The sequence below is a fragment of the Squalius cephalus genome, assembly GCF_949319135.1.
Source record: "Squalius cephalus genome assembly, chromosome: 14".
NCBI classification, from domain to species: Eukaryota; Metazoa; Chordata; class Actinopteri; order Cypriniformes; family Leuciscidae; genus Squalius; species Squalius cephalus.
Window position 1 is genome coordinate 25,045,728 of NC_137135.1, and position 27,357 is coordinate 25,073,084.

The window sequence follows — 27,357 nt, forward strand, 5'->3', positions numbered from 1 at the left end:
TAAGATCAATATATATATATATATAATAATACAGTATACACACACCTCAGCCCTATTTATTTTACAAACACAAAACCAGTCCATTAACAACCCATGTATATTACTTCCCGTGCAGTTCTCTAATATAGTGCTATTACCACAAAACCTTTGATCAGCTAAAAGAACAATCATTTATTTTGACTAGCTAAAGAACACAGATAGAGAGGTCTGTGCCATCTTTCTCTAAGAAAAGACTCCGCACTGCAGCAGCTCACCTGAAGCCCTTGATAGGGCACTGCTTACAGATATAGCAGCGTGCCTGGTGCTTGGCGGTCTCAGCCACAGTCACCCGGTGCAAAACAGGAAGCCACACCACCGACTGAGGCTCTAGAATCATCCATTCCAGGAAGTGAGAGACCTCGATTGCGGACTTACCTGGAGCCTAGAGGTAGATACAGAAGATGCACAAGAAAGAGAGCACAGAGCAACAAGTAGCATGAATCAAGATACCCAGCGGCCATATTGTTCATTATGCATGCCTAATTAAGCACCAAAACATCTTCTGGTAGCTAATAGGCACAAGCACCCTATTAGAGCACATGCCCTTAAAAGAACTCATGTGATACGGGGGAATCACACCCCATGAAAGGGAAGGATACAATCTCAAAGAGGTCGCCCCTTGTTACAGTAACCTGGTGGGAAACGGATGACAGGCAATAACCCTAATAAAATAGGATGACATAAAAATCTGGAACGTGCTAAATTCTCATTAAATACGCACTGAATATGCATTAAAAGGTTGATTTCCTTTGGGCGCACTCTGAAGCTTGGTCAGAGATTTATAATTAACATGAGTATCTCTAGCGTGGCCCTTAGTAGTCGCTGGAGCTTACAGTCTCAGAGGGCACGGCAATGTGTGTGTGTGTGTGTGTTTGTGTCTCTTTAACAGTGCTTGAGGTCTGGGATTGAGAGACCAAAGTCTGTAGTGTAGAGCTGAGAGGAAAACTTCAGAAGTTTCAATGAAACAAGAAAAAAGGATCTTCTAAACAGTCCACACCACAGGGAGAGCCAAGAGTATCTCAAGAGATGGTCCATAACTTCAAACAAAGTGAACCAGTCTTTTCATCTAGAAACACGCTGCAACACATCCAGATGGCTGATCTGCATCGTTCTTGGCCTGTCATGATTAATGCAGCTGGGTGAAAAATTGTGTAATTGGAAAGTACTGGTTACCATTACAGTGGCATTCCTTCCAGTAATAAAAAGGCAGACATGGAACAAACGTGAAAAGGAATTTTAATTACGTGTGCCTGCAACTGCACACATGTTCTTAGAACAGGATTTAATTAAGGACTGGCGCACTAAGAATGAAAGGTTTAAGGCCATTGTACAGGAAACCTGTGGCTTATACCAATTTCATAATCAGGCCTTCAGTAGAATGAAATGCAAGGTTCCACTGTGATGCCCATGCAATTTCTGAATTACAGCCTCATAAGAGTGAAGAGAGATGAGAAGATGTCAACAGGTATTACACCTTAATTTTTCTTAATTATTATAGACTACTAATTCCTATTACGTTGGTATTTGAACCTAAACTCTTGATTCACATAGTTGTGTTTTGAAATGTGTCAGAACGCTATTCATAATGCAAGTATGCACTGCATTATCTAATTTTTATTAAGCTGCTATGTCTAGCATTAAAATTGTATTAAATGATACATTTTTGCTTTCAGGTAAATTTACTTAACCATTCAAAAATCAGGGGTCAGTAAAACTTTTATTTGTTTTTAAAGAAATGAATACTTTCATTCAGCAAGAATAGAATAAACTGATCCAAAGTGACAGTAAAGACTTATATTGCTACAAAAAAAGATTTCTGTTTCAAATAAATGCTGTTCTTTTGAACTTTCTATTCATCAAAGAATCCTGAAAAAAATGCATTACTGTTTCCACAGAAATGTTACGCAGCACAACTGTTTTCAGCATTGATAATAATAAGAAATGTTTCTGAACGATCATGTGACACTAAAGACTATATTTATTATAAAATAAAAGCAGCCTTGGTGAGCAGACTTCTTTCAAAAACATTAAAAAGTCGAATTGTCCTCAAACTTCAGAACATACTGAAGAGAATCTTGCAAATAAAGTTAAAGGTAGGGTAGGCAATGTTTTTCATAAACACCTTTTTTATACTGGTTGAAACTCTCTTTGAAAAACCTGATAGCAATTAATAATAGAAGCGGTCTAAATATATTTTTAAAAAGTACATATATCTTCTGTGGAAGTCTCAGAACCAGAAAATGTTCGTCCAATCACTGCATTCGGATAGGATGTCCTACCTGAACTGTCAGCCTATGTATTTCCATACCTCCTCACACCCTGCTCACGCAGACATAACACGTCTTCAACGTTTCATGAGTCTATGGAGAGTTGTAGATAGACAATCACAGAGCGCCGCAAACAAACAGCAGTCGCCTTTTACAGTTCCTCCTGAACCAAAACAATGAGCTTTTGCTGCAATCACAGCATAACTACCGTGGTTAAAAGATGGAAACCCATGACTTTCTATTCAGAGCAGTTCATGTCCTCAGACTCAGATTTATGCCTTTCTATGGCAACACTATCAATGGCTAAATGAATCTGCAGCAGTCAGGTGGAACAATTCAGTGTTTAAGTTGTTTATGTTTATAATTATTGTAATGTTATGTGCTTTGAGACATGAGGTAATTTAAGGCTGTCTTTCGTGACACTTTGCAGACTCATCTATTTTGGAGGAGGCCTGCCTTTGGAGACGCTCTGAATTGCCTACCCCACCTTTAAGTTAAGGGTGTAATTTCTGCACCTCTTGTGTTAATACTTCCAAAGCAAAAATACTTCCAAACAGGTTTCCCAAACATTTGCAAATTAGTCTCTCCAGTTATGCCATTAGCTTAGAGGATGATATGTGTTTACATTTTTGGAGAAAAATAAAACTTTGAATGACAGAAGGAAGTATTTTTACATAAAAACAGCTAACTTTCAAAAGATTTTACAATATAATACAGTTAAAGTCAAATACTTTCCCGTATCCTATTTATATTAAAAGACAAAAGTATAATAGCTATTCTTGGTTGATTTCTCCAAAAAGTTTAACCTGTGTCTATGTGGTGCTATCAATATATGTTTGAGAAAACGTTTAAAAATAGCTATTTTGTTTCTGCTATTCTGTTTAGTGTCATTAATGGCATTGAAATTGCACACTGCACTTTTAATGGCACAGATGTTAGAAGGTAACTCTATTGTCCCCTTGAGTGTGCAAGTTTGATACTGGCACAGTAAAGGAGAAATACACATTTAATAAGTTCAACAGGACAGCCAAGCACTGACCAAGCATTTGTGTTGAGTGTTTCTGGCCAGTGACTCACTAAAACAGCTCTTTAATCTCTGTACGTTCCAGCCCGAAAACCCAGGAGAAGCAGAGCACAGTTAGGACAGAGAGAGAGAGAGAGAGAGAGAGAGATGTGACAGGGAGGCCCTTTCATCATCTGAACAGAAAGCATATCAGAGGAAAGGAGATACTGAATCTCTGAGATACTGTAATGAGATACTGATAGAGAATCTGGTTAGCTGAAGAAGCCTTACCATCCGAAAGCAGCTGCGGACACTGGGCTCCACGTTGCTCCCCCCAAATGCCGCCACCTCCCCGAGCTGCCGAGGGATCTGAATGGCCTCGTGCAGTAACAGACTGAGATGTTTCTGATCTGTCAGTCCACTTGGACCACACACCTGTCTGAAAAGGTCTGCAATACATAAGCAGAAAACCTGGTTGAATACTCCACTAAAAGAAGACACTAGGGAAAAGAAGCTTTGTGCCAGTGTGTAGAAGTCTGGAGGTGGGAAAATTGAGAATGTGTGACTTAAATGCCTTTAGGTTATAGAGGTGTGAGGCGAGATGTCTAACACTTTGATGTGCAATGTATTGCCACTGCCAAAATAAAATTCTTAACCATTGTTTTTTTTTGTGTGTGTTGTGTATATATATGTATGTGTGTATATGTATATGTATATGTATGTATGCACATGTATGTATGTATGTATGCATGTATGTATGTGTATATATTTTTTTTTTTTAATGGAAAAAACTTGGGGTCTGGTGAGATATGCATGATGCATGCACTGATTTAAATATGGACTAAAGGCTAACATTAGCCGAGAGACCTAGAACAGCTCACACAGTATGTGTCAGGAAGCCATCAATGAGCAGAATGATACTGACAGGAGTGAGAATATTCTCTGCAGTGCCAGTAAAAATAGCACTATCTAAAGTGGCTGGCACACATACACATTCACACCCACATGCAAACCAGCCTCACACATAGTCTAGTCCAAGGACAGATTATGGCCCGGGTCAATCAGTGCCAGAGCCCTGGGCTCTAGAAACAAGCCACTGCAGATGTAAAATTGATATAGACAGATGAACAGCGTTTTATGCCAGTGGCTCTTTGCATGATATGAAATAAACAAAAGAAATGAGTGATGTTATGTGTTCCTGGCCACTCTTTAGCACTAACAAAAACCTTATTGCAGATTTGATGTTGTATACTAGTCATTGCACATCGTTGTCTCTTTTGCAACATAATGCACACAAGGTGTGTTTATTTTTGCAACTGCAACATTATTGCAACTTCTTGCGTTTGTGACTTTATATATCCGAATGGTGACTTTATGATAAAGTCTATTCCTAGTTGGAAAATCTAGTAGCTGGTTATTAGTTTGGTCTAAAGGCCTAGGTATATTTCATTTCCCGCATTCCGCTCCGTCTTGTGCACAGTTGAGTGCGCAAGCATTTCAAAGTATACTCCTTCGGCCGTGAGTGCAGAAAGACGGGTTCGGTGCATGTACACTATCTAGTGGACATTATTTTCAAGTTCTCAATTCACTCGCACATGCGCTGTTGTATGCGCACCATCCGTGCGGACACAAAAATTGGGCTGCATAAGGACAGCGTGCGTGGGCGGCCGAAGTATACTTTGGACTTAAGCTTGTCATTGGCTGGTATAAGCTTGTTTACCATCAACAAACCAGCTACTTATGGTGATCAATTTGGATTTGGAACATGGTGGCTGGTCAACCAATTAATGAACAGTTTGGACCAGTTAATGACCAGCTTAAACCAGATAAAAACAAGCCACCATGTTCCAAAATCAGCTTAAACAGGACTTACCAACAGGAACAAATCGCAATTGCCACAAGGGCCCTGCAGGAGCATAATTTGTCCATGGCTAATAGGTCTCCATCTACACAGTCTTAGTAAGGGTGGATGTGCTCTTTACAACTGAAATGAAAAAGTAATTGATGACAGAGAGCAACATTGATCCTTTAATCAGTGCTCACTCTTTTTACTGATGTAAAACTCACATTTTAGGCAATGTTTGGGTGTAATCACCAGATTGTATACTGGATGTCCACCTCTGGCTTGGACTCTTCTCCTCCAATGCTTTCTGCAGTGCATTGCACATGACTCTTATTTACTGGGTCCTGCATGTGACTGCGCTGTCAAATTACCCTCTAACCCACACTCTTCCAAAGGCAGATTTAGGCCACGGATAAAATTTTAGAGCACCAGAGAAAGTCGAAAGAAAAACCCCATGACAAAAAAACTATGACTTTGCACTTTTACTTTAGTGATACTGGACCACAGATTCCAATAAAGGTAAGAGGAGGTGTGTGGATCAGGTGTTGCTGATATTGTGGGGACAAAAAGTCCAAACAAGGACAATAAAACTTTAAATCACCTACGACTACCATTCACATTTGGGGTCAGTAAGATTTTATTTTTAAGAAATTAAATTTATTCAGCTAGGACACATTAAATTGATCAAAAATGGCAGTAAAGACACTTATAATGTTACAAAGGATTTCTATTTTAAAAATATTCATCAAGAATCCTGAACAAAATGTATTTCAGTTTCCACAAAAATATTAAGCAACAACTATTTTCAATAAAAATAAATAATAATAAGAAGAAGAAGAACAAATATTTAATGAGCACAGAATACAAATATTACAATGATTTCTATGGATCATGTGACACTAAAGACTGAGTAATTGGCTGATGAAAATTAAGCTTTGCATCACAGGAATAAATTAAATTTTAAAATATATTAAAATAGAAAACAATTATTTACATTTTTAATAATGTTTTACAATATTAGTCTTTAATGTATTTTTGATCAAATAAACGCAGCTTAGGTGAGCGTAAGAGACTTACGCTCAAAAACATAAAAAAAATCTTCATAACCCCCAAACCTCTGAACAGCAGAGTATGTTGTAAGGATCAGCCAAAGGTGGCTTAAAGGGAGAGCTCACCCAAAAATAAATTCTTTAATTCATTACTCACCCTCATGTTGTGAAATCTAAGACCTTTTTGTCCCTCCATAGACAGCTACACAACTACCACTTTGACGCTTTGATGAAGTTCATAAAGAGATAATAAAAATTACATCCATATGAATTGAGCGGTTTAGTCCACATTTTTTGAAGAGACTCAATCACTTTATATGATAAACAGATTTAATTTAGGTTTTTATTCACATTTAAACATTGATCAGCGAACATAAACAGAAGCTCAACCGAACATACTTGGTGCGCGAGAACAAACCTCTTGTAGAAGCTGAAGAACCTCTGAAGAAAACCTCTGAAGAACGTGCTGCGTAACACAAGAGAATGGATCTCATTGGTTCTCGTACGTCAAGCGAACATGCTTGAGCTTCCGTTTACCACAGCTGATATGTGAGTTGATGAATGTATATATGTAAAAAAGAGCCTAAATTCAATCAGTTCATCATATAAAGTGATTAAAAAAAATCTGGATTAAACCACACAAGTCATTTCATATGGATTAGTTTTACAATCTCTTCATGAACTTTTTGAAGTGTCCGTGTCAGTTGTGTAGCTGTCTATGGAGGGACAGAAAGCTCTCAGATTTCATCAAAAATATCTTCATTTGTGTTCCGAAGATGAACGAAAGTCTTACGGGTTTGAAACTACATTAGTGTGAGTAATTAATGAAGGAATTTTCATTTTTGGGTGAACTACCCCTTTAAAAACATAATACATCTCTACTCACATTTATACTTTTCCTGGATGTCTGCGTTGCATAGAATAACCAGGCCCGTCTTGAAGGAGAGCACTCGGATCTTACCATTACGACCACTAGAGAAAGGAACACATGCCAAAAATTTGAAAGAAATATAAACACAATTTCAACATTCAAAGCTTCACTGAGGTTCTTCTACATATTGAAATTATCCTGTCAGTTAGTATGACCGTGTAGTAGGTAACCAGCACCAAACAGAACTGAAAGGCCCTGCATCGTGTGGTCCAGTCGGCTCAATGTCTCACCATGGATGTACAACACAATGCAGAAAAATCATCTCAGCAATTGCTTCGGCTCACTACTAAAGTCGTTAACAAGCTATCACGGATATATGGTCAATATATGAAGTTCTGGAGGAGTTACTTCCTCCAACCCATCTGAATCCTCAATGAGGATGCTGCCAGGGGCTGGTACTGCTAGCTGAGCAAAATAGTGATGCAGCAAGTATATATACACAGTGAACCTTTCAGATATTTGTATAGTGGTACATTTATTGCCTTATTCAATGTCGTATGCTTACAGGAAAAGACATTTCACATTTACTGCACCAGATAGACCTGTCAAAAAAGACTAAAGCAGGTCAGGAAGCATTTGAGCTCCACTGAGATCAAGATCTCACCAGCAAATCCAAACAGATTGCTGAACAGATCCAAAAATATTCTAGAAAACTGATCAAGCACTACCAAATCACATTTTGCTGTGTATAACAAGGAATCCCCTGTCAGTATTGCTACTAAAGGGAATATTTCCTACCTTGTTTGGCTTTCTTGTTTGACTGAGAGCTTTTCATTATCATCCTCATGCATGCTGCTCATTCTTATTCACATTCGTTTGTAGCAAAACAAAAAAGCAATTACTACCAATTATTCACAGGGTGAGAGCTCCAGTCATTAGCAGTAGGTAGTTAAGAGTCTGGTCTATATTTGAGACACATTCATGATGGTTAATAGAAAACAAACAAATATATCTTTTTTTTATGTTGGCAAAGAAACCAAAAGCTTGGCACAGTATATGATTTTTAAAGTCAAGCAGAGAACATTTTTAACTTCTACAGTGTGATTAGTTGCCTGCTGGTGATTTCTCAGTGACATAGTCACAATTTCATTCACTTAACTGTGGAAAAAGGAGAACACCTAGGAGAACACCTTTGCATATTGGTAAGAGATTTGAGAGTCAATAAGAGTGTCCACACTTGGCAGGTTCTTAGAAACTAGTCACTGTATTCATGTTGGTTTCATATTGTTTTGAAAACGTACACAATTTCTTATACTTATTAATTTGACTTAACTTAGTTAAGTAGAGTCTACTTAATTTAATTTGTTAAATTTACTATAAAAATCTGTGTGCAAAAACTTGCGGGAAAAAATTAAGTAAATTTTACTTTGAAACCTTGAATATATTTGAGTGTACACATCTTAATCATTACTTTTCGAAAAACGGTTTAAAAATATATTTTTCTAGTTCTCTATATTTTTCTAATTCATAAATATCATTACGTTGTTGGGAAGTCAAATATCATCACAGTTTACAACAAACTAACCTTTTGTTGTCATAAAAAGGTCAGACTATCGGATATTTATTTTTTGTCTGTCTGTACCACATGACTTTGAGAATTCAAGAATTTATTTTTTCTCTTTATTATAATAAGACCAATGTTGTTATTATTACTTCAAATTAAAACTACTAAAAAGTGTTTTTGTTAATTTAAATGCTGCAATAAAACAAAATTTTAATATTAAATGAAAACTTACAACTTACAGAATAAGTGAATGCTAAATTGAAATATCAAAAAATTAATATAGCAAATAAAATGACTAAAATTTTTTAAAAAGTGTTAAAAAAATAACACTGATCAGAACAGTCATATCACTCTGAATTTTTCAATTTTTTTTACTTTTCCCCCCAAAAAATCACAATCATTTTAATGCAGAAATGATTCGCATTTTAAGGCATTTTTGAATAAATGAACAGATAGGACAAGAGCGTCATGTCATAGACCCTTAAATCAACAGAAAAAGGGCGCGCCTTATACACAGGCTGTGACTGACCAATAAAAGTGTCGTGCAGACAGCAGGAGGGCGCAGAGTTGGTTTGACATCATTTGTGGGAGCAGATCAAAGGGTTTGTGGGTGACATTACCGTCAGTACCTGTCGTAAACATTCAGCAGCCAGTTGAGACACATGTCGACGCACAGGGGGATATTGATCAAGACGGACCTTTCCTCCTCTAGTCTCTCGTACAGGGAAGTGAGTGCGTGGATGACTTCGACCACATCCATCACATGTTCGGCGTGCTGCAACTCCTGTTCTCTAAACACGTCCACCACGCTGCTCAGCTTCAACAGGTCCACTAGAAAACACACACATATAGGCCAGATGCTTATTACTGCATGTGGAGTGTTAACTAATGGGATTTGACTGTTCTAACATCAATTTATCTGGCCATCTCTAGTGCAGCTGTGAGAGTATAGGCTAAAGGCTGTGTGCTGATGTCATCCCAATTGGATAATGAGCTGAAATATGGAAGAGGCAGAGTGGTCATGGTGCTTTCAGGGTTAGGTAGATAGACAGAGACACTAACAGGCTTTTTGTTGATGCTCTTTTTATACAGCCATCCTCAATCATCATCACGGTTTCTGTAGCAGCCTGGTTATTAATTCGGCTAATGACATAGAATAGCAAACCAGGAGTCAAGGTGCACAAAGAGTAAAGAGAGGGAATGAAAGAGAGAGAGAGAGAGAGATGATGTCCTGAGAGACACTAAAATGCACAAGCCAAGCTCAATAGTGGGTTCAACCTAATAAAGTAACCTGAACAATTTATTCATGTTTTCTTCATGAAGATCATTCTACAAAACAGGTACATATGTGAAAAATGTTCACATATGTACATATGTGGAAAAAAAGACTATCAACAAACAGCTGATGGCAACATTTACTGTGCTACTATAGACAGTTGTGTGTTTGTGTGTGTTTAAGGTATTTCCTGTGGGGACATACTGTAATACTTTACATAGTAGGTTTATACCAGAACTTTTTGATCTTTGACAAGTTTTGGTCCCTATGGGGAAAACAGCTTATAAAATCATATTAAATTAGGGTTTGTTTGTTTGTTTGTTTGTTTTTTAAATGTAAAAATGTAGAACGTTTTCTGTGAGTGATGTTTAGGGGATAGACTATACAGTTTGTACAGTAAAAAAAACATTATGTCTAAAGAAATTCCCCATAAAACATGGAAACCATGTGTAAAATTTTTTTTACTGAAAACAGGTTAATGGCTATCTGTGATTTTATTTAACAATATGAACTAGTATTAATTCTGAAATTTCTTTTTTATATTTTTTGAATGGCATCATCATTTCAAGATGTGAACATTTCAAGGACTAGCTAAAGTCGCCTCTTTATCACTTTTTTTTTTTTTTTTATGATTATTTATTTATTTTTTCAAGGTTGAACATGGTCCACAAGTGCGACCACAAATAACTATGTACAAGACCAGGGTTTGCTTGTACAAAAAAATAAATAAATAAATTTTAATAAATAAATGAATACGTTAGGGGTCTTTATAACTTTTTTTGACAAGTCTGTGGGTTGAGGACAATCTTAAGCCCATTACCTTGAATTTAAAGGGAACATTTTTTTAAAAAGCAGGACCTTGTAGTTTCAAAACCCTGAGGAATAAGTCTGCAATGTCAGATTAAACTGTAAAACCATCAACCTTAACAACTTTCTAAAGTATGTCTTCAGAAAGTATGGTACAATGCATTTTACATTTTTACTTCATTACTTGATTAAATACACTTATCAAATGGGAAACGGACAAGTTTTATAGAAGTATCAATTTATCCTGTTGACCAAACGATTCAAAACTCTCCACAAAGGAGTCAAGTTTGGCTAGTTAGCATGGCCAAGCCTCTGCTGGTAGATGTTGTACAACTACATCAATTGCACAAAATGTTACAGTTGACACATTCAAAAATCTTTTGTAAGACATATATGAATCACAAATATTTCAGTGTATTAAAACAGATGTTTTACCACAGCGCTCGATTATTTTTTGTTAAAGGCTCTTAAAAGCATAAAACGAACTTATATGGATCCGTATACATTTATATTCTGTGCACAGTGGAGGGGCTGAGGGAAAGAAGGGAACTGCCAACGAGAGAGAGCTCCTGTCTGGACAATGGCAGATAAACCTCCACCCGCAAAGCGTGTCACAGGGGGAACAGTGGTTAATTCCTTATGCAGACTTCTTAATTACCACCCGCGAAGAAGTACAATCACACCAATTATTAGGCTTAATTAAGCTGCATAAAAATCACTGGGCTCTAATGAAACAGACAGATCAGAAGCCCACAGCAGGGCCAGCCTCGTCCAAGAATAATCAATGACTTGTGCTCAGAGAACAGGAGAGGAAAAGGGCAAACCAATGTGGGTGTTGCTTTTTACATACATCTTAAAGCCTTCTGCACGTGCCTCAGCTTCATGGCCGTCCTGTATGCAGAGAACTTGATGTTATTCAGGTCCGCTGTGAGAGAACAGCAGGGGAGATGGGACAGTAAAAAGAGAGAATAACATAAGGAATGAGAAAAAAGCTGCAAAGGAATTAGCAAACAGAGAGGTGGAAAGCAATGTGTCACTTCAGTGGAGTTGAACGGTTTATGCTCATACCGTGCCGGAGTGTTTAGACTACCTGGGTCACGTCGCATAAGATTAACACTACAGTAAACCTCTTTTAATCATTAATAATTAGAAGCTATGGTTGTGGCCCAGCTGCCCTCGGGTTAACACGAGAGCTGTCGACATCTCTGGGGTGGGATGAAATGTTAGGTTATAATTAGAGGTCCAGGTAAAGAAATCCCGCTCAGTGTAAGACCATCTTCTAGTTGGTGTATTTGAGCTTGTGTGTGTCCACATCACGGTTCCCCAGTGGGAAGTAGACACATAGAAGAAATAAGAGCAGAGTTTAACTCTCACCCAGAGCATGGTATAATTCAGTCATCTTTGGATGGTCCCAGCAGGTTGTCTGGGCCTGATGGCTATAAAAGTGGACAGAAAGAGAGAGAAGTGAAGTAGTGAAGCCAAAAATAGAAAAACAGAGAGAAGAGGGAGAACACAAGCAAGAGAAACATTAAAGGAACAGTTCACCCAAAAATGAAAATTCAGTAATTTTTTACTCATTCTTTCATTATTTATTACCGTCATGTCACTCCAAACCCATATGACTTTGTTTCTTCAATGAACAAATGCAAATTTTAATCATTACAAAAATTGCCCCTCTGTCACAGCTTTGAAAGTAAATTGCATATTACACACCACTTTTACAAATGTAAAAAATTTGTGATAGAACAAAAAAGCCATTGGAATAGAGTGACATGATGGTGTGCAATTTTAATTCTTGGGTGAACCATCCCTTTAAGTGTACAAATGTTTTGTATATAAATCCATAACTATACAAATCCAAAAATGCTACAGTAAAAACCTGTAAATAGTTTGTGCTACCTAATTGTATGCATTGAAAAACTGTAAGTGGTTGTAAATATATGTAATTTTATTGTGAAATACTATCATATTTTGTTTTTTTACAAGTAAATCTAACAATTACTGTATAATTTGCAGTGATGAACAGTAAAAGCACTTTTCCAGAAGTCTCTGCATGACAGATCACATGATTTTAGTTCAAATAATTTTGTTTCTTCTTATTTTTGTTATCAGTAATGTACATTGGGGTGTTTTGTGTTTCATCTTCTGTTATTTGGTTATTGTTTATTGCATTATTTTAGTGTCATGTATGTTACTCTAATGCTGTTTTGTCTTGTGTGTGTGTGTGTGTGAGAGAGAGAGACCACTTATGATGAATTTAATTCATTATGTAGCTTTTATTTGACCACCTGTATTATTATGGTGGTTTTCAGTACATTTAAGGTAAAATGCAGATTTTGATAGTTCAAGGTGATTGGTATATTCACATCATAATATATCACTTAATTTGATATGCAGTTATCAGTTGTAAAATATACAGGCATCAATACGCAATCCCTGAAACAATGCCATAGTATGGTGTGAGAGACAGAGCGAGCACTGACAACTACAGTGATCTCGAACAAAGATCTCAGTGTCATTAAGAGCTCATATCCTCAAACATAAGGGTTTTCTTTATGACATTCAATGGAAAGCTTAAATACTACACATGGCTCGAACAGGCAAGTACAATATAGATAAATCTGATACATGTGTGCTACATGCTTTACTGCAACAACCACTCATGACTTCCTGCACTTTGCAGCCTATATTGTACCAGCAGCCATGACATAAAGATATAAGATGAATAAATGATAGGAACAAACAAATAAGTGAGAGGACCTGAAGAGGGCAGTTTGCCAGCTGTTCGTTCACTCATCATAACCTGTGCTAGTGATTACATTGATTAGCCAGTGACATGCATGAAAACCTTCTGTTGCAAATGTTTTACCCTGTGGCTTGTTCCCATGGACCACCACTGTGTCCCTTCTCACCATTTGAGTTTTAAAAGCATGAAATGGATTTTTCCCTTTCTGCTCCCTTTGACGTCAGGGTTAGTCATGTGTTCTTGTCATTCTACCAGCCAATTGTAATTCCATCTGCAGTCATTTATATTTTCTGTGACTTCAGAATGATTAGTTATATGGCAATCTATGGCTTTCGAAATATGAATAAATACTATAATAGCAAATAATTAAACTAAAATAACACTGATGGGAATCACATAACTTTTTAAAGGAGACATTATGCCCCTTTTCACAAGATGTAATATAAATCTATGGTGTCCCCAGAATGTGTCTGTGAAATTTCAGCTCAAAATACCTCCCAGATTATTTATTATAGCTTGTCAAATTTGCCCCTTTTTGGGTGCGAGTAAAAACACTCAGTTTTTGTGTGTCCCTTTGAATGCAAATCAGCTGCTGCTCCCCGCCCCCGTTCAGAAGACAGCCGACCCTTTACACAAGCTTCGGATACAATAACAAAACACACGAATAATCTCACACATCCAAAATCTCAGAAATAACCAGCAGTGGAGTGCAGCCTTACAGAGAGACACAGGAAGAGGTTGCCATTTTTAGACTGCACCTAGACGTTTCTGAATGGTTAGTGGATACATTCATGTAGTTGTTGTGGAGTTACATTGATCCATCTAATTCTAATCGACTTGCATGTACATACAGTCATGCTACAGTCATGTTGACACAGTTCCCTGATGCCTTTATAAGAGAGCTGCGACATATTTTGGTCAAATAGTGTCCTGTGCAGCCAATGACAGAACAGTTTGCATGCTTTACTCAAACTTTTAACATTGCATTAGAACTGCTTACATTGTTGTTGCTTGCGAAAACCAAATGGCGGTGCTGTGGGTTGAAACGTGCAGATTAAGGGCAGTAATATTATAATACGATTCCCTCCTACGTCAGAAGGGGAGCGAAATCTGATCAGCTTTTTTTTTACATGCATGCAGAGAAAGGCTTACCAAAACAAAATGACTGGGTTGTCACTTTCAAGTTTTCTGGGTTGGTAGATGCACCGGGGACCTGATTATGGCACTTAAACACGGAAAAGGTCAGATTTTCATGATATGTGCCGTAGATACATCATCTGAGCCGTAGCTGTGATTCCCATCAGTGCTATTTTCAGTTTTAGTTTTAGTTTTAGTTTTAGTAATTTTGTTGTGCTTTTGTCATTTTATTCATTTTTGTTTTTTATATTTAGCTTTAATTTATTTTTTATTTCAGATTTATTAATTTTAGAACTTTATTTAATTTCTTGCAATTTTGGCCAAGTTAGCATTCCTAATTTTTAAGATTTTCATCTAATATTTATATTTTATATAATTACAGCTTTATTTAATTTACCAAAAATGTTTTTTAATAGTTTTAGTTAACAATAACACTGATTGCTATGAATAAAGATTTTAAACGGTAACATTCCGGGAAGCCAAACAACTACCATTGAGATGAATTGGAATGCTAAAAGAAATCTTTCAAAGTATTACAGACCTCCTTTCTCTCGACTAAGGATGTTAACCTCTTAACAGACTCTGTCTGTTGTGACATATCAAATTATTAAAAATACACTGGGCTGCGTGACAAAAGGAATGCCACAGTTGAAATGTTGCAGCACAATAATCTTCTGCACCAGGGATCAGTAATGGAGTTTGCTTTCTATACCTGATAATCTGACATGCCCATTCCAGTTTCACACTGTCTTTCTCACTTCTGATGCTCATAGATGGCTAATAGTTTACAGCTGGACTTACTTGATATAATATGGCACTTTGTTGGGGGAAATGGCACGTTCCCAAGGAATCTGCACGGAGCCTAGAGTGACAAAGGAAGAAAAAGGGTAATATCAATCAGACAGACATGTCGAGCATGAAAAGCTATTTTGAAAATCTCAAACGGCACAGCTCAAGGTTCTTCAAGCATACTGTTTCCACACAGAGAGGTTATTAAACAACAGCACCTCAAAAGTGTTCAGAGTGGTAGAAAGCTTTTCTGTAAGTGTGGAGCTGTGTAAACTTCTTTATGTGGAACTTCAAAGGCCAAACGCTGCTGTGCTATGATATACAAGTGGTAAAAACTGAGAACTATACAATCACTGAGGTCATTTAGAGGGCTTCTTCAGCACCCCTGTCTTCCTTCTCGGCTGCTTTTAAAATCTGAAATGAATTAGGTGTCAACACCCTTAAAATTCTCAGTTTATGTAACATTACATGTATTATACTTCCCTCTAGTCAGTGGTGGAACGAGGCCCAAGAGAGAAGACAGTGTGCCACCTCCGCACATGGCTTTCATAAGTACACTATACCTCTTTATTTCTCTATCCGAACTCCCTCTCTGTTCCAGGGAAATCCCAAAATAAAGTGCCGCAAAATACGTCAGTAATAATTGCCAATAATAGTCCTCTGAGCCTCATATTCAGATAAGGGCCCAAGCTAAAGGCTAACCAAACTAAATCTTAAACAATGCACTCTGTTGGTCGGTTTCGTAAACAAGGCTTAAGCCTAGTCCCAGAATAAAATACATGTTTGAGCTGTTTTAAAGGTGCTGTATGTAACTTTTTTACTCTACTAAAGCATACAAATACCATGTTTGCAGATATTTATAAACTAAACTATGTTCACATACTTATTTCTGGGGAAACAACGATCTCCCATATTTTGAATTTGGACTGCAGTACCTATCTCAACCACTAGCTGTCATTCTTACAGACAGCACCTTTAATTGAAAGCAACTTGCACTGACATCTCTTAAAATATGCCAGTGTCATTGTTTTGTCTCAAGATTCACACCAGTAATGTTTTTTCAATGGTATGTTTAAAATATCCTGTCAATCTAAACTGTCTATGAAACCAGGGGCCCATTCTTTGTACGTGGATTATTCTGGATTTTAATGTTAAAGATTTGACATGATCTAGGATTGTTAGGTTCTTCGAAGATCATCCCGGAGTTGCTGTAATAGCAACAGGTCCATAAGCTCAAACCTGCTCGGGAGCAGGCTTATTTCATGTGAACAGGATTAGATTGTGTTTTTTTAGGCGGATACTTAAATTGATTCTTAAAATCTGTTTGAGCCACTGCTACATTTTCTTACAAGAGTACCTTACTGAATCAGGAACTATAATTTTTTTAAATAATAATATTATTATATTGTTGTGTAGTCTATCATAATATAGACATAGATGGGAGTGGCTTGATGCAGCGCATGAGATGCAGATAACTTAGTAAAAATGCTGTCTGCTGTGCCATTAAAAAACAAAAATCTTGACCCTTAGGCAACATTAATCAATGCTGTCACGTAACAAATCTGCTTCACAGGTAAAATTAAATGAATTGCTAATCACAGCATATAAATAAAATTGTAAAGCCTGGCCTGTACAAATACTAGCAATGAAAATAACTGGGAATCATGTAACAAACAGTACAAATTTAATTTTTCTATCATAACTTAAAGATTAAGTTAAGATTGTTAAGGTCCCTTGGCTGTTTCCTTACAAAGGTCCAGAACTTCTGCAAGTTTTTCGTCAGGTGTGTGATGTTCTTAATTAATGTCATTACGTTGCTGTCTTGTTGTCAGCCAATCGCTGCATTGCTGATCATGGTTTCGAATATCTGCCCTTTCCAATGAACACAAGAATGTGCAGAAATCTCAGACAACTTAATCCAGATATTTTAATCAAATCCACAAATACATTTGAAGAACCAAATAAGCCAGAGATCAGCTATCATGATTAGAAGATCTGGCATCTGTCACATCATCTCAGATGTATTAATGGAGGTATAAAGAATGGACCCCAGGCCTGTCAGTTTTTGCTAACTTTTATCTGGTTCTTAGTTGTCCCATAAGTAGACTACCTGTCATTCTGGGCTGCGTTTCCCAAAAGCATCGTAAGCCTAAGTAGATCATAAAAACGATCGTACGACTGATCTTAATATTACGGTCTGTTTCCCAAAAGCATTGTAACTTAAGTAGCACTTAAAAATCATCGTAGATCTACGAGTGCTCTGGAGTAATCGTAAATCCCCAAGTGCATCGTAAGAAGACAGTTATGAGGTCACCTCCAGGACAACCGGCAGATTACACCTTTAACTTTATTCAAATGCAATGTGATTATAATATATTGTCTTTATTACTTTTTTTTTTTTGTTAAATTAATTTATAAATTAAATAATTAAAAGTAAATAAATAAAAGATGTAATATGCTTCAAAGACTGGGAAAAATGGGGATGAACAAAAAAAAAAATCTGTCAATAACTTGCTGACATGCACGAAAACCAGCCATGTATTGGGCATTTCTTGGTTGGCCATCATTGGTCTCACCACCTGTTTTATTAAATGTTGTCCTCTGCCACTTCTTTCTGACCTCCTTCCCTGATCTTTTAATGCCCCTAGTTGCAGTCAGTTTTCTAGCAAAATCCTCCCAGATTTTTTGTTTTTGTTTATTTGTATGACTTCCCTTAAACCTGCTGAAAATAATATGTTTGTATAGCTCCACCTCCTCTAAAATTACCTTAATCTCCTCTTTTTAAAAAAAAGGGTATTTTCTTTGTTGTTTTTTTTTGTTTTTTTGGTTCAGCCATTTTGCTGGTGTCTCCACTCGTAGGTTTGTGCTTTTATAGATTATTGGCCTCGTAGAAAATGCACATCAGGTGAAAACAGTTAGGTTAAACATTTAAAATTGCAAGCGTGTGCTGTAATTACAAGCCATTCTACAAGGTGACATTTCAGCACTTGACAAACGGACAGCGACTCTTAAGTAGCACTTAAAGCACAGCGGCGTACGATCGTGCTAAGTGCATTTTTGTGAAACGCACGTGAAATGAGCACGAACGTTCGTAAAGTAGCTCGCAGAAAATCCTCGTAAGTGCTAAGATCCACCGTTATCTGGAAACGCAGCCCTGGACTCTATACTCCCACCTATAGCCCTGGATGTATGAAGTTTGTTCTTTTTTGACTATGTTTTCTTTGTCTCTTATACTATACCCATCCATTATGGACATTCTTGGATTAAATCTAAATTGTTTGTGCATAGTTGGTGGTTTGCATTGATACGCTAATAAAACGGAATTTCATTGAATACTTTTATGTATTGTCTGTATTTTTATGTGTATGTCTGGATTTTGCATCTCATTTGAGTATAGATCACAATAATATTTCTCAAAAGTTCTTTTCATTTATTTATGTGGAAACTTAGTGGGTGGACATTTAAAATTCCGCCAAAAATTTTAAAGAGCCATTCTCCTTTGTAGCTGAACTGCGTGAGTTGGTTGAGTCCGAGTCAGATCTGAACCCAGACATTGTCTAAATGTCACTGTCTTTGTCCTGCAATGTTTCACCACTGAGCTCCATCAGCCCATCCCTCGCTCTTTATGGCTTCAAAGAAGTTATACCACACTTACTAGAAAGGAAGTGCTGTGATCCGGGGCCAAAATCTCTGTGGGCATCTTGCAATTGTTTTAGACGTTCTTCAATAGATCCCTTAAGTAGAAAAGGAGAAAGAGGAGTTATTTTATATACTAAATCAAAGTTATCTGATCGTATAATGGAATGGTTCACCAAAAAACAGAACGTCAGATGGGTTTTAAACACCATGACGATGAGCAGATAACAAAATTTTCATTTTGAGGTCCATTTTAAGTTTTGTTTTAAATGGACCAGTGTACCAGTCTACTGCCCCCAATCAGTTTTTGAAGAATTTAAACTGAATAAATAAGCAGTGACTCAGATAAATGCTCTGAAAAAGAGCGATAATAAGAAAAGTGGTGATAGTGTTGCACAAGAAGTTTCCCAAGAGTAATCCAGGTCTGTCGTTGTCGCCACCAATCAGACGTCTCTGGGGAATGGTGGACTACCTAATTAAAGTTATTTACAATGTAAATCATTCAGAGGATGTCAAAACACTGACATAAAGGCCAACAAATCCACTTAAGCATGAAGTATTTTATTTCCATCATTCTCTTCCTGTATTCTCTCTGTTTCTGTGAGGCATTTCAAGGACAACCAGCACTGCTTTGCAATAATGTGTATATATATATGTATATATATGTATAAAATAAAAAAATTATATAAAGAAAATTATTCTTATATATATATATATATATACATATATATATATATATATATATATATATATATATATATATATATATATATATATATATATATATATGAACACTTTTATTTGGGGTCTTATTTTAATTAATATGTTCTTAATAAGAATAATATAATTATTTTAATGACAATAATTTTAATCGATTGACAGCCCTAACAAACATAAATACAACCTCAGATGGCCAACAACAACACATGACATATTACAGTGTCATAATTTATTTAACAAAAATAAAGCCAAAATGGAGAAGCCATGTGTGACAAACTAAGTACACCCTATGATTTATTGGCTTGTAGAACCACTTTAGCAGCAATAATTTGAAGTGATAATTTTCTACATGACTTTATCAGTCTCTCACATCATTGTGGAGGAATTTTTGCCCGCTCTTCTTTGCAACATTGCTTCAGTTCTTTCAGGTTTGAGGACATTTGTTTATGCACAGCTCTCTTAAGGTCCTTCCACAGCATTTTCACCTTTGACCGGACTATTGCCACACGTTGATTATTTTCTTTTCTGTTTGTAGATTTGCCATTCTGTTGTAGATTTGCTGGTGTGCTTTGGATAATTGTTCTGTTGCATGACCCAATTTCGGCTTTTGCTGTCAGACAGATGGCCTCACATTTGACTCTAGAATACTTTGGTATACAAAGGAGTTCATGGTCAACTCAAAGACGAGGGTCCTTGGCTGAAAAACAAGCTCAAATCATCAACCCTCCACAACCGTGCTTGACAGCTGGTATGAGGTGTTTGTGCTGATATGCTGTGTTTGGTTTTCGCCAAACATGGGGCTGTGCATTATGGCCGAACATCTCCACTTTGGTCTTGTCTGTCCAAAGGACATTGTTTCAGAAATGGTTTCTTCAGATGCAACTTTGCATACAAAAATAAGCCATGCTGCCATGTTCTTTTTTTAGAGAGAAGAGGCTTTCTCCTGGCAATCCGTCCAAACAACCCATACTTGTTCAGTCTTTCTCTGATACTGTCATGCAAACTGAGGCATGTAGAGTCTGAGGTGCAGTTCTTGGGTTTTTTGCAGTTTCTCTGAGCATTGCACGGTCTGACCGTGGGATGAATTTGTCGAGACGTCCACTCCTTGGAAGATTGGCAACTGTCGTGAATAATTTTCCTCACTGTATAATAATGTGCTTCAAATTGTTTGGAAATGGCCTTGTAACCCTTCCTAGATTGATGGGCAGCAACAATTGCTTCTCTAACATGATTGCTAATGTCTTTTCAAAGACATTTGATTAGCAGCGCCTGACTGCTACTTACCCTATTAATTCATATGGAAGCAGTAAGGGTGTACTTAGTTTGTCACACATGGCTTCTCCATTTTGGCCTAGTTTTTGTTAAATAAACATTGGACCATAAATCATGTGGTGTTGTTCATCTGAGGTTGTATTTACACAATTTTAAGACCTGCTAAGGACCAGATTATTTTTTATTATGTCCTGATATGTAAAACCATAGAATTTAAAAGGGTGTACTTTCTTTTTCACATGAAGTGTCTGAATGTATGAACATGTATGAATGTTTAAGGATTAAAAGCCAAGGATTTATCAACACAGCATTTCTCATTGCATTCATACTACAAACAACACAAGAAATGCTCACAGACAATAGTCCTGTGTGTTTTCCCTTACATTAGGTCACACACAAACTGCTGCAGATATGCATTTAATAGTCATTTTTCAATAACTGGATTCACGAACTCCCACACACTCACGTGTACTTCTCACTCTCCCTGCATCTCTTTCTGCCTCTCTTAAGCTCCTCTTACACATAAAACAACCAGATGCAATCGAAACACTCAATTTCATTTTACATCTTCTCTATTTTCTCGTTGGAAAGGCCTTTGTTTTCCCATGAGCATGTAGACAAAAGGCACTTCCCGTGACCGATGATAATGGAGCCATCACCGCTCCCAGCCAGGCAGGACCAGCTTATTATATTCTATCTCCTTAGCTCCATTTTTCATAGTGCATATGCACAAACTTAGTTGGCTGGAGTCAGCGCTGGCAATGGTGACCGGTGTACTGTATGATCTCCATAGGGGTCCATTAGTCATGGTGGGTAGGTAAGGATGAGATAAGGATGGTGTGAGTTCACTACCTGCAAAAGTTTCCATCTGTTGTTCAGGTGTTCCAGGGCTCTGGCGTTCTCCATGGACAAGTGCACGTCAGCTATGGCCAGTTGATGGGCCAGGTCGTTTATGTGTTTCATTCCTTCCTTTACCTGGGCCAGCTCTTCTTTAAACAGCTACAAAAGAAAGAGAAAATGAGATGGATGATCAACACATATATAAATATATGATTCCTCACTGAAACTTTCCATCTGATTTCTGTGTGCACTATGCATTGTGTTACTACTGATGTTACATTTAAGTGTTACAACTATGCCTGCTTTCCACTACAAATGATTTAAAGGGGAAAAAAAGTTGTGATATTGACAGGCTAGCCACAGGGTGGATATTTTAAAGGGATCTTTTATTCCATTCACAGCCTACACTTGTCCATTTTCATTCCATCCGTCACCACTGCTTGCTTCGTTCCACACATTTACATTGAGGAGCTACACTGGGCATAATTGCAAGAAAGATCCAGTCTGTTGATAGCAGTGAAACTGCACCAAATGTCTAAGTGTGACAAGACCCAATGTGTGTGAGAGAACTGGTGACAAGTGAAAAATTGAAAGAAAAAAAAAAATGCAGAGAGAAATGTTTTTGTAAGTGAAAAGCTGAGTTGAAATTCACCACCATTTAGGGTTGGTACTATTATTATAATTTTTTTATGTTTTTGAAAGAAGTCTCTTATGCTCACCCAGGCTGCATTTATTTGATCAAAAATACAGTAAAAACAGTAAGATTGTGAAATGTTATTACAATTTAGAAGAACTGGTTCCTATTTGATTATATTTTAAAATGTAATTTATTCCTGTGATGCAAAGCTGAGTTTTTAGCAGGCGTTACTTCAATGTCACATGATCCTTCAGAAATCATTCTAACATGCTGATTTGGTCCTCAAGATTTCTCTTTTTATTATCATCAATGCTGAAAACATTGTTGTGCTGATTAATATTTTTGTGGAGACAATGATAAATTATTTATAGGGGTGTAATGATACACTCATGTCATGATTCAATACATAACTCCTGATACTATCACATTGTTTTAAGTCAAAATAAAATAGTTTTTATTTATTATTATTATTATTATTATTATTATTAAGACATAAGGTACAAAGTTCACAAAAATATAATGTTGATTAAAATGCTAAATTTGGTATGGACGTGGGTGGTGGACTTGAATGGACTTTGTTCCCAATGCACAGTGCAATGGAGACACCATAATAAAAATATTCATGATTCTGAAGCTGAAAATGTGTCGGACACATACAGTATGCTTGCTGTAACTAAATGCTACTAAAACTAAACGCGATATGGTGATTTAAAAAGGTCATGAACTGCATTGTTTTATCATTTTATAATGTGTCCTGTGGTGCACTTATAATGTTAGTATGATTTTTTTTACACAAAAATTTTCATAATTTAGAAATAAAAGACATTTTTCCTAGCCTGATTTTAGCCCTCTGATATGAACGATCTGTTTGAAGTGACATATCTAATGTGAGACTTCAGTCACAGTGTATAAAAGCCCACTGCTGTGATTGTCTAACATCTTTTGCATATGAAACAGCTAAGTATTACCTGTTTAACTCTCTCAAAAACTTTTAGCATGTTTTTACAATTACAGCTCTCAAGGTTAACTAATCATGAAAAGTGTTAATTATAGCTTTATATTTAGATCTATGGCATCATATTTGGATCGTTGCATGAATGTAGTGATCTCCTCATGGCAAACTCGATTTCTGCACACTAACGATAGCTTTCATCAGAACTAACAGTGCAAACACATTGTAAATAAGAGATCTGTTGATTATTACGGGAGTTTTGGCGATAAACTGATAAACTCGTGCTGCTTGATTGACAGCTCCAGCTATTTCAACGGGAGCGTTCTTTGATGGCTTTCTATATAATTTAAATCACAGTTTAAATAACGGATTTTCTTCCTACTAAGAGAAACAATGTGAAGTTGACCGTTTAGTCACTGGTTTGATTTACTACACATAGACAAAGAACATCTGACTGTACATAATTCATTACATATACATATAAAAAAGAAAGAAAAAAAATCACTGGTCACAGATCAGGCATTAGAATTAATACGTTTACTTACATCGTATTACTGTTGAGTCCATATCGTAAAAGTCTGTTTGCAAAGCCTGCGCCGGAATTCTGACTGATTTACCAAATAATCCACAGTGAAATGTACCGTATAAAAATAAATAATGCTCAACTGAGATATTTACATTGTTGAAAATAAATAAACTAACCACATTCCTTTGGTTTGGTAAGTTATTTTTAGTCCAGTAAACCAAAGTTCTGAAACTTATGGGATATTCTTATAGTATGATGACCTCTTATATGTCAAAAGCTCAAGGAAAATTTGATTTCTCAGTTCATGACCCCCAGGGATGTCGTTAGGCCTATTTTAGGGGGGCTGAAGCTACCCCAAAATGTCCCTAAGCCCCCCTAAATGATATAAGAACAACAATAACAATTCGATTTATCAATAACTGTATCCTCATTCATATTTAGACGCAACAAAGGATATATATCCAGCTACAAAAAATAGCCGAAAAGTCAGAAGTTGGAGAGAAGTACAGCCAACTCTCACGCATTCACCGTGAGACACACGCAATTGACACTTTTCACACGCTCTCACGCCACACATCCATTTTCTCACGCAAGGCAAGGCAAGGCAAGTTTATTTATATAGCACATTTCATACACAATGGCAATTCAAAGTGCTTTACATAGAAGAAATTAAAATAATAAAAGAAATAAGAATAATTAAAACAGTTTAGAAAAATAAAATAAAATACAGTACAAACAGTCGGACGAACATTGGCACAGTGCTCATTCAGTAAATGCACAGCTAAACAGAAGTGTTTTGAGTCTGGATTTGAATGTGACTACTGTAGGAGCACGTCTGATCTCCTCTGGAAGCTGGTTCCAGCTGCGGCTGGCATAATAGCTAAAAGCAGACACGCACAGAAAAATCGCGAAGCAAAGAGGACACGGACACCGACAGACTAGACAGAGCAGGTTACTTATGATATAAATCTCAACTCTCAGATTCTGTCAATTTTATTACGAAATTCAAACAATAAATACCGTTTTGGCGTTTGTAAATGTTACGTGACAGATCCCTAGCGCACGTGAACCGATCATCTCTAGCTAATAGTAAAAAAACACGAACAATTTTGAAAGATACAGTAGTAGGCTACAACTTACCAAAATGTATATTCCTCATACATAATATCGATCAATCAGTGTTTTTTATCAGCGTGAAGAGGTCAATAACCCAGCTGGAGAACAATTATGTCAGATTTACCTCAGGAAAGCCATTTAATGAACATAATATAGGCTATAGCACGTAATTGGCAAGAAAAAAAGAGCTATAGAGAGTATTTTGCTAAATATGTGTTCTATATTACATATTTATTATATTTTTACTTATATCATTAAATAAAGTTGTTATTATAATAAAAAACGCATTATATTTAATTTGAGTTATTTTTAACCTTAAATAATACTACCAGCTGACAGGGCTCTCTGTATGTTTACAGCATTAGGTGAGTTGTTTTTTTTTTCTTGAGAAAAATTAATGCATTAATCTTGAGTACCTAATATTTATCCAAATGAGTCAATATTAAATCAAATCACAATAATTGAATTGAATTGAAATAATAAAAAAGCGTAGCTTACCAGAAATTGTACCATGCACCATAACATTTACATATAATTATACACTTATGCTATACTAAAGCCTGAAATGGGCACTTTTTGTGACAGCAACCCTATCATTTTTTATCAAAGATGTGGCTTAACTTCAGAATTTGAACCAAAATCAGTATTCTTATGATTGCTCTGAGCATTTCTGACTAAGTTCAACAAACATTAAATTATTTATTCATAAACTTGAAAAAATAATTAATAAAAATGTAGGTGTGACGGGGTTGAGATAGGGTAACAGGGTTGAAGAGACATACAGCTAAAAATATACATAGTTGTTTTTTACTCAAATTCACTGTAAGATTTTCTATAAACGCAAGTTACAAATACCCTGGGGGCTAAGCCCCCCGTCTTCCAATCCTAGTGACGTCCCTGATGACCCCTTTAAATAATGTTTGCCCTTTCACTTTGAGGAGTGCCGCTTTAAATGATCTTTGTGCTTTCACTTTGAGGAGTGCCGCTATAGAACGTACATGCTTCATTTGATCAATGCAATCAATCACAGTTCTAATTGCAAAGCATGTCAAAATGACTATTCCCAAACTTAAAAGTTAGTTCATCCAAAAAATTTAATTCTGTCTCCATTTACTCACTCTCATGTTGTTTTCACGTCATGCACACATTTGAACATCTGTATTTGGATTATACATCTTGTATTTGGATTAGACCGCTCAGTTGATTATTTTTACGTTGCCTTTATGACCTTTTTTTGGATCTTTAGACATGAGGATGAGTACATGACAGAATTAAATAATTTGGGTGAGACTTTGATAACACTTACTCATTTATAGTTATATATAACTAATTTAACTCAAACCATATCATTTACATCAATGATATATTTCGTCGCATTTTTATATCGCAACATCTTGATATAAAGGTGTATCATTATACCCCTATTTTTTAGGATTCTTTGAATAGAACATTCAAATGAACCACATTTATTTGAAATATGAATATTTTGTGACATTATAAATGTCTGTCAATTTTAATCAATTTAATTCATCACTGCTGAATAAAAATATCAATTTCTAAAAATAAAATAAAAAATCGTATCGACCTCAATTGTAGGCTATAGGGTATTTTTAAATGTAGTTATTGTCGTTTTTCCCCCAGGAATAAATAAAAAAGAAAATCCCAGATTTTTAATGTGGTCTCAGACTTTTGAACCCTACTGCATGTCGATAACTGTAGGAGCCTTGATCTTATGTCCTGTTCATAACCTTGACATGCAGACAGGAAAACGAATGGAAAAAGTCTGTATGACTTACCATGTGCTTGCTGGTTCTGACAGCAGGGGAAACATTGATAAATGCTCCACCTCCTGTCAGAGTGTAGCATGAACATGTCAGTTCACTAAGTCCTGCTTCAGCCTGAATTAAAAACTCAACATATTGCATCAGGGTACAGCTCCAGGCAGACAAACTAGTTAATTATTTAATTACATGGCTGCAATGACATGTACTGTATTATTCACAAAAAAGTACATTACATCACAAAAACATGTCTACATTAACAGAGAAACAGAAATACCATTTCCACACAATAAGTAATCTGTTGGGACTCGAACGGCAGAATAGAATATCTGACTCACTGATGCACAAGTTGGTGCTCCAAATAGATACATACACTGTTCCATATTTATAATAACTCTGCTTATCTCCACGGAAACAACCATGATCATATCGTCAATAAAAATACCTCCTATTGTACAGCTGTGGGAATTCAGGTCTGTACATCAT

The 27,357-nt window shown here is 36.4% G+C and overlaps 1 protein-coding gene across 3 annotated transcripts in view; it reads right to left on the bottom strand.

The window, feature by feature from the left end:
• drp2 (dystrophin related protein 2) overlaps window positions 1–27,357 on the bottom strand; it is a 152,430-nt gene that overhangs the window by 19,841 nt on the left and 105,232 nt on the right. For all 3 annotated transcript variants that reach the window (XM_079892909.1, XM_079892911.1, XM_079892910.1), the window contains exons 6-14: window positions 21,872–22,018; window positions 19,047–19,125; window positions 15,404–15,464; window positions 12,094–12,155; window positions 11,570–11,644; window positions 9,266–9,467; window positions 7,088–7,173; window positions 3,601–3,758; window positions 255–421 (exon numbers count right to left, since the gene is read on the bottom strand). In XM_079892909.1, the coding sequence (XP_079749035.1) occupies window positions 255–421; window positions 3,601–3,758; window positions 7,088–7,173; window positions 9,266–9,467; window positions 11,570–11,644; window positions 12,094–12,155; window positions 15,404–15,464; window positions 19,047–19,125; window positions 21,872–22,018 (1,037 nt within the window). The remainder of the gene's footprint in view (window positions 1–254; window positions 422–3,600; window positions 3,759–7,087; window positions 7,174–9,265; window positions 9,468–11,569; window positions 11,645–12,093; window positions 12,156–15,403; window positions 15,465–19,046; window positions 19,126–21,871; window positions 22,019–27,357) is intronic.